This window comes from Oncorhynchus mykiss, chromosome 17 (assembly GCF_057628025.1).
Source record: "Oncorhynchus mykiss isolate SJ-2025 chromosome 17, ASM5762802v1, whole genome shotgun sequence".
Taxonomy (NCBI): Eukaryota; Metazoa; Chordata; class Actinopteri; order Salmoniformes; family Salmonidae; genus Oncorhynchus; species Oncorhynchus mykiss.
This window is the reverse complement of record NC_143038.1, coordinates 62,604,406-62,617,912: the sequence shown is the minus strand read 5'-3', so window position 1 is coordinate 62,617,912 and position 13,507 is coordinate 62,604,406. Positions and strand designations below refer to the sequence as shown.

The 13,507-nt window shown below is 44.0% G+C and overlaps 1 protein-coding gene across 1 annotated transcript in view; it reads right to left on the bottom strand.

The window, feature by feature from the left end:
* Positions 1–298: 298 nt before the first annotated feature.
* The window catches only part of LOC110494642 (ski oncogene), a 54,657-nt gene continuing 41,448 nt past the window's right edge, over positions 299–13,507 (bottom strand). Inside the window, exons 2-7 of the mRNA XM_021569886.3 lie at positions 5,342–5,455; positions 4,735–4,838; positions 4,262–4,530; positions 3,051–3,334; positions 2,661–2,891; positions 299–2,521 (exon numbers count right to left, since the gene is read on the bottom strand). Of these exons, the coding sequence (XP_021425561.3) occupies positions 2,351–2,521; positions 2,661–2,891; positions 3,051–3,334; positions 4,262–4,530; positions 4,735–4,838; positions 5,342–5,455 (1,173 nt within the window). The 3' untranslated portion in view covers positions 299–2,350. The remainder of the gene's footprint in view (positions 2,522–2,660; positions 2,892–3,050; positions 3,335–4,261; positions 4,531–4,734; positions 4,839–5,341; positions 5,456–13,507) is intronic.

Below are 13,507 nucleotides of genomic sequence, written 5' to 3'. Positions count from 1 at the left end.
TGGCCTGCACACAATACAACAATGTCAAAGTGGAATTATGTTTTTAGAAACGTTTACAAATGAATAAAAAATGGAAAGCTGAAATGATTGGCTTGTTGATTGTCTTATGTTTGTTTCTGCATACTGTATGTGTGTGTTTTTGTCTGAGCATGAATTGTTTGTGCATTTTGTCCCATATCCACAGAGGACAAAGAAGTTACATATTGCGCCTTTAAATTGTCCCTGTTTCTTAGATATGAATACATAACAGTGTTACACTTTGTGTAACTCACTGACAGTAGTAAAATATAAAACACACCATTGAAAATGGTTGATTTGATTTTTAATGGGTATTATACAGGTTTTCCAAGGAAAAAATCTACACTGAAACAAGCTGCAAAAACAAACCCCACTTACAAACCAAAACTACAACAAGAGCATAAACACAATGTATAATGTTATTACATTGTACCCAACAGGTATTCAGTGGGGAGATAATAATAGTAACTGGTACATGAGACATAACAGTATTTTCTTCTACAATACATAAGAGAGCACCTAGGAATGAAACCCAGAGAAGTTGTAATATTTATCCTAATTGGAGCTTTAGCATTGGGAAACCTGATAAAGGAATTGATGCTGAGATATCGTCTTCAGGTTTCTATTTTGGTACACACTTAACGATACATCAAAAAATATATATTTTCTGAAAATTCTCATTGAAGAAAGAAAATAAAGAGGACATTTTAAATGTTCTCTCTCTGTTTTTGTCTCCATCTGACAAAGATCACTGATCGGTCAATTAGCAATCTTTCCTCTTCTTTTCTCTACCCATAATCCATTGTAATAAATGCACACAGCTTTCAGATGATATTGAAGGGGAACAATAATGAAACTAGAATATCAACATTTCAAATATAGTTTCTATTGGTTTCAAGTATGAGTCAAAATTATATTCATATGCAATTTAGGTGTGAAGCAAGCGACCCTACTGACAAAAATATAATTCACAATATCATCCTTAAACGTTGTATTTACACAAGAGGTCATTAAATGATGTTGTTCAATTCTATGTTCATGTTCATTTGTGAGTTGAAAAACATAAGAGGGAGTTAAATGCACAATGCAATTTTATTTTTAAAAAGTGCAATTACTTTTAGTAAAGTAAAAAAATATATCCATATTTTGTATATGTAGAAATGTTGTTCATATAAACAGCACATGTTGCTTTTTCAAAGAGCCCTAAAACCAGTGACTAAAAATGTATGCTGCTTATAATTGACAAGCAGGAAATTATTTCAGAATATAAATTATTTTACAGTACTCGATACAAAATCAGAAATACCTAAATTCACCAAAGATCAAGCTTTATCAAAGGTGTTTTGTGTGGGCGGAACTCCATTCCATGGACAAGCACAGTTAAACACTTGTCACATGGTTTGGTTTCATACACAATATACTGTATCTCAAAACAACTAAAAAACAACCCATATTGAGCTGTATAACGATTGTAAAAAGTAACACTTTCATAAAATATTTAAGATGAGAACAAACGGTGGCTGGAACTGATTCCAGACCACACAATCCCAAATACTTCAGGCTTTAAATACAAGAGCACAAATACACACGGTAGAGAAGCTGGTATACATAGGCCAATATGTTTGTATGTGAATGTGTAAATATGTATGTGAGCGTTGCCTGTAGGATAGCAGTGCTGCTCAGGCAACATTTCCTGTACAACATCAAAATGAAAACATTAGAATGAAGCAAACTGATCGGTTGAATGAAGTAAATAGTGGTCATCTGGTGTCCATTGTTTTCAGTGGTTTGTAATACCTTAAAGTGTACCGAGATTGTGTGGCACATGCAAGAGTTACATCTGCAGCTGTCATTTCATGAAAACAATCACTCCTCTTTTATATTCAAGTAACATTATGTAGCTCAATTTCTACATTTTTAAATAGCTTATACCAAAATAAAATCCTTAAAAAGCTTCAGGAATCTGACTGAGGGCTCTAAAGTCACTTGTGAGGTGTCTTCTATGTAGTGTATTTCTTATCATCTGTAGGCTGTATGTCATGCGTATTCATGCTTCTATCCAGTTCACCCTATGAAGTTCATATATTATTATAATAATGTCCATTTCTCTCCTATCAGTAACCATATCAGTAATCAGAAGATGTATTTTTCATACTATGAAAACATCTTGACTTTGCTCCAAAAAACATCTTTAATTGACTGAATTTCTTTCCCTTAACAAGAGGCGCAATTCAGTCTGTATCCATCCTCTTGCTTTACGTCTCTGACTCCAGTCCACTGCATGCATCTTTAGGATCCATTGGGGTGTTATGTCTGTCTGTGTGTCTCTGTGTTAGTGTGTTGGGGGTTTCATGGCGTTGTCCTGTGGGCCTCCCAGCTGAGCCTGCAGGTCCTTGACCACCCTCTCCAGGCTCTGCCGCGCCTCCCTCTCCTGCTGCAGCTCCTCTCTCAGCTGCTCTCGGTCCGCCTCCGCCTGATGCAGCTGTACCTGCAGCTCTTTAATCTGGAAAGGAACATACACATAAGTCAGGGAGCATATACAATGACTCAATTACAGTTAATTGTGTATGTGTGTGTGTGTGATTCTTTAAGTATGATATCCTAAGAGTATATATGCTATATCATTAGGATCTTGGTCTTACCTGTGTGGAGTACTTGGATCGCAGGCGTTCAGCCTCACAGCCTTTGTCGCAGACCCGTAACTGTATCTCTCTCTCCAGCTCTCTTTTCAGATGGCCACGGGACTCGTCAGCCTCCCTCATCTTCCTGTCCCACTCCATATGCAGGTGATCTATCTCTTTCCTCAGATTGTGCTTGGCCTCGATGGCCTCTCGAAGACGTCCCTTCTTGGACACTTTCACAAACTCCAGCTCCTGTGGGGGAATAAAAATATATATATATATATGAAAACAGTTGTTTTATGTGTAGAAACATAATCTTTAAGACACCTACAGATTTTCTCTACACATAAAGAAACTGTTTTCCTTTTTGTGCCAAAGGGGGCCATTTTGGATCTTGAGTGTGAGGTTTACCTGCTGAAGACTAAGTTTGGCCTGCAGAGCAACCCCCAATTTCTCTTCCTGCTTCACTCTCATTTGAATAATCTCTTGCAGGAACTTCTCCCTGGCCTCCTTGGAGTCCAGGCATCCATACAGGGTCTGTCTCAGCGTGTCCAGCTCTGGGCATGACGGTTCCCCTGGTAATATCAGCCGGACTGGGCCCTCCAGAGGCCTCACGGTGGTCTGGGGGGTCAGGGTCTGGTACACACTGGAACAGGCAGAGGGAGGGGATGCCAAGGAGGGGACCAATGTTGGGTCTGACAGATAGAAAAATTAAACATTATGTTAAAGATCCAATGTAGCCATTTTACCTCAATATAAAATCATTTCTGGGTAATAATTAAGTATCTTACTGTGATTGCATTAAATCAAAATGGTCAGAAGGAAACAAAATAGCTTAAATAGCAAAGAGCAATTTCTCAAGTAAGAATTTACTAGTGTAACCGATGTGAAATGGCTAGCTAGTAAGCGGGGTGCGCGCTAATAGCGGTTCAATCGGTGACGTCACTCGCTCTGAGACCTTGAAGTAGTTGTTTCCCTTCCTCTACAAGGGCCGTGGGTTTTGTGGAGCTATTGGTAACGATGCTTCAAGGGTGGCTGTTTTCAATGTGTGCAGAAGTTTCCTGGTTCGTGCCCAGGTAGGGGCGAGGAGAGGGACTGTCTGGGAGTGGTCTGAGTGGGGACAGGAAAACTGAAAACTAGCTGTTATCGGCAGAGATGTTTGGAACTCTCTTTCTTATTGGTCTATTAACTAATCACCAGGCAGGTCGAAACTCCATCCTTCAAAAACAGGCTGAAATTACATCTATTACACGAAAATGGTATTAACATAACTTTCACAATTTCATAGTATTATTCCAACCTCATATTGTGGAAATATATATAGAACAGAGGAAATCACATTTTTGACTGCACTGGGCCTTTCATAGCGGGAAGCCTAAAAAATGTATTGGAGCAGCAGTGACATCTGCTGTTAAGCAAGTTGAGATGGCCCTCTGTGCTCTGTGCTGCGCAGACCAACCACTAGATGGTGCTTTGTGACATGGATCAGGCCATCTAACCATAGCCTTCTTCCAGTAGTATTAGCGCGGGTTAGGTTGCCTGTCCTTGAGAGTTGGAGTAATTTGTGTCACGGTGCCCTATTTCTCCTACCGAATGTCTGAACAACAGTGTGTCATACTCACAGTCATCACAGTCGTCCACCTCGATCTCCCTGTCAGTCTCCATGTCCTCCACACCGTTGGCTGTGTTATTAGTGTTGGTGTTGATGTGGACAGGTCTGGGACCAGGCTGGGAGTCTCCACACTGTGGTGCTGGTCTGGAGCTGATGTGCTGGTCTCCCCTGGCTAGAGCCTGACTGTGGCCCACAGGGGCCTGCTCCTCTCTCTGGTAGGTCAACAAAGCTGGGGCCACATTTGACACTACAGACGTGTCTATGTTTTTGTGGATGAATCTGTTATGACAAGAAAATACAAGTGACCTTAATGACTGTATTTCAACAATATAAAGTAAGGGATCATAGCAGCGGACAATGTAGTTATTGGTCCTCATTACATTGTAATCCCATAGGAATGTTACGGCCAAACACTCCTTTAGTGTGGTGTGGTGAAATGGATGAGTGAAACTATGACAACATGACTGTCTGTCTCTGACTGACCTCTCATTGTGACCAGTAGACTTCTCCTCCCCAGCAGATGGACTTCTGGACGACCAGGGCCGGAAGGCTGACGACCTCTGTTTCAGCGGGACCCGTTTCAGATCCTGACAAAATATAGAATTCATATAGAATACAGTGAAATGGGGAATTTTAAAAACATCCCTGGAAAGGAAAAGGGAAATCTTATTGCATAAGGCAGACAGGTTTGTTAAAAAGACTATTGACAACATGAATTATCTTACTGTATAAGGTAAGGTAACACAGTCAATTAGACAAGGACTCTGTATAAAGGCATAGGATCTTAATTTGATCACTTTTAAAAAATTAGAATTTACCTGCACAGCAGGATATGGTTTAAAAAAGGCTTCTAAAGTTTGTAATTTCCACTTAAAAATGTCAGACTTCATTTTCCATAATGAAAAATGTATCAACCCCAACAATAAAATGCACATTAATTATAATCCACATAATAATTCAAATGTCCTGTTGCTGCAGGATTATTTTCAGAAAACAGTCTCACATTAAGATCCTACATCTGTAGGATCCCCTGACCTTGGAAAAAAAAAATCACATTTCACACAAAAAGTGAAGAACAAGAACTACTAACCTTGTTCGCTGACTTTGATAGAGATTGTAACCAATCAGGTTGCTTCTCTTTGTCAGTTGATGGAGAGTGGAGTTTCACCAGTTTGGACTTTTTGGCTGGAACTGGACTGTGAGACTAGATAGAAAAGAGAAGGGCTATTAATTATCAACATCCACAGGAATCTCCTGGAGTAGTCTGCAATAGATTTCTGCATACTGTACAAATCCCCCATACATTCACATCATTTAGCAGTCACTCTTATCCAGAGCGACTTACAGGAGAAATGAGGATTAAGTGCCTTGCTCAAGGGAACATCAACACATTTTTCACCACGTCAGCTCGGGGATTCGAACCAGCATCCTTTTGGTTACTGGCCCAACACTTTAACACAATATCCTCTTCAGAGGTGTGTGATACTGAATATTATCTCAGTTGAGGTGTTTTCCAGAGAAAACATCCATGTGTCATACAACATCGGCTAGTGGACCTACGTCAGTGTGTGAGGGCAGCAGAATATGTGTCTATAAGAGGTCTGGCTGTGAATAGTGAGCTTGGGGCTCTGTTCTGTGTGTGTCTAGGCTGGGAGTAGCAGACAACCAGGCTGGTCTGGATGGCAGCCAGCAGAGCTACACCATACCGCATCATTAGGTGGAGTGGAGCTGCTCTCTGCTCTGTGTGGGAGAGAGGGCTGAGAGGACTATGAAGAGCAGAGTAATGGCGCTGGAATCTGACGGACAACTGGAGTAAAATGTTCTGCCAGTGCTGCTGCACCTCGGCACGGATCGTAGAGTCACGCAATGTTTCCCGCTTCACTCTGCTGAGCAAGATGATGCTCCTGTTAGGACAGACTACCTAACATAACATCTCTCTCTCTCTCTCTCTCTCTCACTGAGCAAAGGGGCCACACATAGCGGCATGTTTGGCCATGTGACAATGATCCAGGAAGAGGCGGTGTTGAAACAGGTTCTGTGCAGCACTGGGGCCCTGGCTCCAGTGGTGAGACAGAGTAATCTAGCCCCTACCCTCAGGTCTGCACTTGTCAGGATGAGGATATACTTACCTAGGCAGTGTGAGAGGTCTGCGTCAGGATGAGGATATGTTTACCTAGGCAGTGTGAGAGGTCTGCGATCACCTAGAGATGGAGCCGGAGGGGATGGCTGTCGTTTTACGGGCTTCTAACCAATCATGCTATTCTGTGGGGTTTTTCGTGGTGTTAGTAACTTTTTTTCTACATAATGTTTCTGCCACCGTCTCTTATGACCGAAAATAGCTTCTGGATATCAGGAATGAGATTACACACCTCGGACTGGACTAAGATTTTTTCTTTAATGAATCGGAGTGAAAGATTTACAGCTCCTCCCGGACCAGGCCCAAATCCCCATTATTCACATTAAAAGGAGACGCCAATACAGTGGGCGCAGATCTGGGTGCTTGGTGAGAATTAGTCGGCGAGTGGAAAATCTGCCATCACCATCCGTCCTACTGGCAAACGTGCAATCACTGGAGAATTAACAGAATTAACTCATGATAAGTTGTAGACCATACTATTCACCAAGAGTGTTTTCATCTATATTATTCGTAGCTGTATATTTACCAACACAAACCGATGCAGGCACTAAGACCGCATTCTACGAGCTGTATAAAGCCATAAACAAACAAGAGAATGCTCACCCAGAAGCGGCACTCCTCGTGGCCAGGGACTGAACTCCGTCCACAATCTGGCCATAATTATATCCTCCTGATTCCTGCTTACAAGCATAAACTCAAGCAGGGAGTACCAGTGACTCTCTCAACATGGAAATGGTATCATGATGTGGATGCTAAGCTACAGGACTGTTTTGCTAGCACAGAAGGGAATATGTTCCAGGAATATGTTCATCTGATGTCATTGAGGAGTATACCACATCAGTCACCGGCTTCAGCATCGACGACGTCGTCCCCACTGTCACCGAACATACATATCCCAGCCAGAACCCACGGATTACAGGCAAAATTAGCACTAAGCTAAAGGCTAGAGCTGCCGCTTCCAAGGAGCGGTACACTAATCCGGATGCTTTTAAGAACTCCCACTATGCCCTCAGATGAACCATCAAACAGGCAAAGCATCAATACAGGACTAAGATTGAATCCTTCTACACCGGCTCAGACACTCATCGGATGTGGCAGTGCTTGCAAACTATTACGGATTACAAAGGGAACCCAACCTCGAGCTGCCTAGTGACACAAGCCTACTAAAAGAGCTAAATGTCTTCTATGCTTGATTTGAGGCAAGCAACACTGAACCATGCATGAGAGCAGCAGCTGTTCCAGATGACTGTGTGATCACGCTCTCCGTAGCTGATGTGAGTAAGACCTTTAAACAGGTCAACATTCTCAGAGCATGAGCTGATCAACTGGCAAGTGTCTTCACTGACATTTTCTACCTCTCCCTGACGACTCTGTAATAACTACATGTTTCAAGTGGACCACCATAGGCCCTGTGCCCAAGAACACCAAGGTAACTTGCCTAAATGACTACCGCCCCGTAGCACTCACGTCTGTAGCCATGAAGTGCTTTGAAAGGCTGGTCATGGCTCACATCAACACCATCATCCCAGAAACCCTAGACCCACTACAATTTGCATACCGCACCAACAGATCCACAGATGACGCAATCTCTATTGCACGGTACACTGCGCTTTCCCACCTGGACAAAAGGAACACCCATGTGAGAATTCTGTTTGTTGACTACAGCTCAGCGTTCAACACCATAGTGCCCTCAAAGCTCATAACTAAGCCAAGGACCATGGGACAAAACACCTCCCTATGCAACTGGATCCTGGACTTCCTGACGGGCCACCCCCCAGGTGGTAAGGGTAGACAACAACAGATCTGCCACGACAACTGCGTGGCCACGCACCCACAACTGCGTGGCCAGAACAACAACCTCTCCCTCAACGTGAGCAAGACAAAGGAGCTGATTGTGGATTACAGGAAAAGGGGGGCCAAAACCGCCCCCATTCACATCAATGGGGCTGTAATGGAGTGTACACATCACTAACAAGCTATCATGGTCCAAACACACCAAGACAGTCGTGAAGAAGGCACGACAACACCTATTCCCCCTCAGGAGACTGAAAAGATTTGTCATGGGTCCTCAATCCTCAAAAAGCTATACCATCGAGAGCATCCAGGCTTTGTATGGCAACTGCTCAGCATTCGACCGCAAGGCGCTGCAGAATGTAGTGCGTACGGCCCAGTAAATCACTGTGGCCAAGCTCCCTGCCATCCAGGACCTCTATACCAGGTGGTGTCAGAGGAAGGCACTAAAAATGGTCAAGGACTCCAGCCATCCTAGTCATAGACTGTTCTCTCTGTTACCGCATGGCAAGCGGTACCAGAGTGCCAAGTCTAGGACCAAAAGGCTCCTTAACAGCTTCCATCCCCAAGTCATTAGACTGCTAAACAGTTAATCAGATGGCTACCCAGACAATTTACATTGACCCCCTTTTTACGCTGCTGCTAATCTTTATCTTTAATGTTTATTATGTATGTATAGTCACTTTACCCCTACTACATGTACATATTACCTCAATTACCTTGACTAACCTGTTTATTGTCTATGTATAGTCACTTTACCCCTACCTACATGTACATATTACCTCAATTACCTTGACTAACCTGTTTATTATGTATGTATAGTCACTTTACCCCTACCTACATGTACATATTACCTCAATTACCTTGACTAACCTGTTTATTATGTATGTATATCACTTTACCCCTACCTCCATGTACATATTACCTCAATTACCTTGACTAACCTGTTTATTATCTATGTATAGTCACTTTACCCCTACCTCCATGTACATATTACCTCAATTACCTCGACTAACCTGTTTATTATCTATGTATAGTCACTTTACCCCTACCTCCATGTACATATTACCTCAATTACCTTGACTAACCTGTTTATTATCTATGCAGAGTTCCTTTACCCCTACCTCCATGTACATATTACCTCAATTACCTCGACTAACCTGTTTATTATCTATGCAGAGTTCCTTTACCCCTACCTCCATGTACATATTACCTCAATTACCTCGACTAACCTGTTTATTATCTATGTATAGTCACTTTACCCCTACCTCCATGTACATATTACCTCAATTACCTTGACTAACCTGTTTATAATCTATGTATAGTCACTTTACCCCTACCTCCATGTACATATTACCTCAATTACCTTGACTAACCTGTTTATTATCTATGTATAGTCCCTTTACCCCTACCTCCAAGTACATATTACCTCAATTACCTCGACTAACCTGTACCCCCGCACATTGACTCGGTACTGGTACCTCCTGTATATAGCCTCGTTATCGTTAATATTTTCTTACTTACTTAAAAACAAAATCTGCATTGTTTGTTAAGGGCTTGTAAGTCACCTGTTGTATTCGGTGCATGTGACAAATACAATTTGATTTGATTTGAGGATATGTTTACTTAGGCAGTGTGAGAGGTCTGCCTCAGGATGAGGATATGTTTACTTAGGCAGTGTGAGAGGTCTGCCTCAGGATGAGGATATGTTTACTTAGGCAGTGTGAGAGGTCTGCCTCAGGATGAGGATATGTTTACTTAGGCAGTGTGAGAGGTTTGCCTCAGGATGAGGATATGTTTACTTAGGCAGTGTGAGAGGTCTGCCTCAGGATGAGGATATGTTTACTTAGGCAGTGTGAGAGGTCTGCCTCAGGATGAGGATATGTTTACCTAGGCAGTGTGAGAGGTCTGCCTCAGGATGAGGATATGTTTACCTAGGCAGTGTGAGAGGTCTGCCTCAGGATGAGGATATGTTTACCTAGGCAGTGTGAGAGGTCTGCCTCAGGATGAGGATATGTTTACTTAGGCAGTGTGAGAGGTATGCCTCAGGATGAGGATATGTTTACCTAGGCAGTGTGAGAGGTCTGCCTCAGGATGAGGATATGTTTACTTAGGCAGTGTGAGAGGTCTGCCTCAGGATGAGGATATGTTTACTTAGGCAGTGTGAGAGGTCTGCCTCAGGATGAGGATATGTTTACTTAGGCAGTGTGAGAGGTCTGCCTCAGGATGAGGATATGTTTACCTAGGCAGTGTGAGAGGTCTGCCTCAGGATGAGGATATGTTTACTTAGGCAGTGTGAGAGGTCTGCCTCAGGATGAGGATATGTTTACCTAGGCAGTGTGAGAGGTCTGCCTCAGGATGAGGATATGTTTACTTAGGCAGTGTGAGAGGTATGCCTCAGGATGAGGATATGTTTACCTAGGCAGTGTGAGAGGTCTGCCTCAGGATGAGGATATGTTTACTTAGGCAGTGTGAGAGGTCTGCCTCAGGATGAGGATATGTTTACCTAGGCAGTGTGAGAGGTCTGCCTCAGGATGAGGATATGTTTACCTAGGCAGTGTGAGAGGTCTGCCTCAGGATGAGGATATGTTTACCTAGGCAGTGTGAGAGGTCTGCCTCAGGATGAGGATATGTTTACTTAGGCAGTGTGAGAGGTCTGCCTCAGGATGAGGATATGTTTACCTAGGCAGTGTGAGAGGTCTGCCTCAGGATGAGGATATGTTTACTTAGGCAGTGTGAGAGGTCTGCCTCAGGATGAGGATATGTTTACCTAGGCAGTGTGAGAGGTCTGCCTCAGGATGAGGATATGTTTACCTAGGCAGTGTGAGAGGTCTGCCTCAGGATGAGGATATGTTTACCTAGGCAGTGTGAGAGGTCTGCCTCAGGATGAGGATATGTTTACCTCCGTGTTGTGTCGTGCCTATGAACAGCCCGTAGCCGTGTTATATTGAGCATATACCACAGCTCCTCGGGCCTTATTGCTTAAATATACAGGGGATGTATCATAAAAGTATTATACAACATAGGTGTGAATGGAAAATACGCTACATGAACATGAACAGAAGTATGTGGACACCTGCTTGTCAAACATCTCATTCCAAAATCATGGGCATTAATATGGAGTTGGTCCCCCTTTTTCCGCTATAACAGCCTCCACTCTTCTGGGAAGGCTTTCGACTAGAAACATTGCTGTGGGGACTTGCTTCCATTCAGCCAAACCCAGATTCGTCCGTCGGACTGTCAGATGGTGAAGCGTGATTCATCACTCCAGAGAACGTGTTTCCACTGCTCTAGAATCCAATGGTGGCGAGCTTTACACCACTCCAGCAGACGCTTGGCATTGAGCATGGTGATCTTAGGCTTGTGTGCGGCTGTTCGGCCATGGAAACCCATTTCATGAAGCTCCCGACGAACAGTTATTGTGCTGACATTGCTTCCAGAGGCAGTTTGGAACTCGGTAGCGAGTGATTCATTCGAGGACAGACGTTTTTTTGCGCTTCAGCACTTGCCGGTCCAGTTCTGTGTCCTACCACTTCGTGGCTGAGCCATTGTTACACCTAGCAGGGCTAAAATTTGAGAAAGTGACTGTGGTTCTAGCAATGTAACACAAGGGGGAGCACAGGGGGTTGGTGGCACATTAATTAGGGAGGACGGGCTCGTGGTAATGACTGGAGCGGAATGATTGGAATGATATCAAATACTGTACATGAAACACATGGTTTGATGCCATTCCATTTGCTCAGTTCCAGCCATTATTATGAGCCGTCCTCCCCTCAGCAGCCTCCACTGACGGGGAGGAAGTTGTCGGTCAGGTCTCACACTGCACTGACTGCCTCAGTCTAGTGTACGACGGCACTCAAGACTAAAACATGCCACAAAACCTTGTCATTTCTAGCTGTGCCTCTGGCCCATAAAGATATAATCACACAGCAGTTGTGTTATCACAAGGCCCAAGTGCATACGGCATGACTGTGGTTGTCTGGACACTCATCTCATGTCTCCCTCCCTGACTCACATATGTCTGTTTCCTCTCTAAATGTCTAACCACACACACACACACACACACACACACACACACACACACACACACACACACACACACACACACACACACACACACGCACACACACACACACACAGTCAGAAGCAGACATTGAGGTTAATTTTCAGGGGCATTTAACCCAGACCTCTAGCTGACTCCACGATGACTCGAACCCTCACCTGCTTGTGGTTTTCTAAGAAGCGAGGAGTGGTGAAACCGGAGTCTGTAATTACTGCCATTGCTGTTGTTTTCCCAACAAAAGCTTTCTGTCTGGTACTATTTCTACCCTGAGGTTTGCAGCTCCAGGAAGACGTAGAGCCTCAGACATCATAGAGCCAGAAAACAGACCCTCCCAGTCACCACAAGGGACCTGCTGGCTAAATCTGACACTGATCTCACAGGAGAGAAGCCACATAGGCTTTACTCAGCACCACATCACAACCATAACCAGACCACACAGACACAGCATCACAGCCATAACCAGACCACACAGACACAGCATCACAGCCATAACCAGACCACACAGACACAGCATCACATCCATAACCAGACCACACAGACACAGCATCACAGCCATAACCAGACCACACAGACACAGCATCACAGCCATAACCAGACCACACAGACACAGCATCACAGCCATAACCAGACCACACAGACACAGCACCACAGCCATAACCAGACCACACAGACACAGCATCACATCCATAACCAGACCACACCAGACACAGCATCACAGCCATAACCAGACCACACAGACACAGCATCACAGCCATAACCAGATCACACAGACACAGCATCACAGCCATAACCAGACCACACAGACACAGCATCACAGCCATAACCAGACCACACAGACACAGCATCACAGCCAATACCAGACCACACAGACACAGCATCACATCCATAACCAGACCACACAGACACAGCATCACAGCCATAACCAGACCACACAGACACAGCACCACAGCCATAACCAGATCACACAGACACAGCACCACAGCCATAACCAGATCACACAGACACAGCATCACAGCCATAACCAGACCACACAGACACAGGATACCGGCCATAACCAGATCACACAGACACAGCATCACAGCCATAACCAGATCACACAGACACAGCATCACAGCCATAACCAGATCACACAGACACAGCATCACAGCCATAACCAGACCACACAGACACAGGATACCGGCCATAACCAGATCACACAGACACAGCATCACAGCCATAACCAGACCACACAGACACAGCATCACAGCCATAACCAGACCACACAG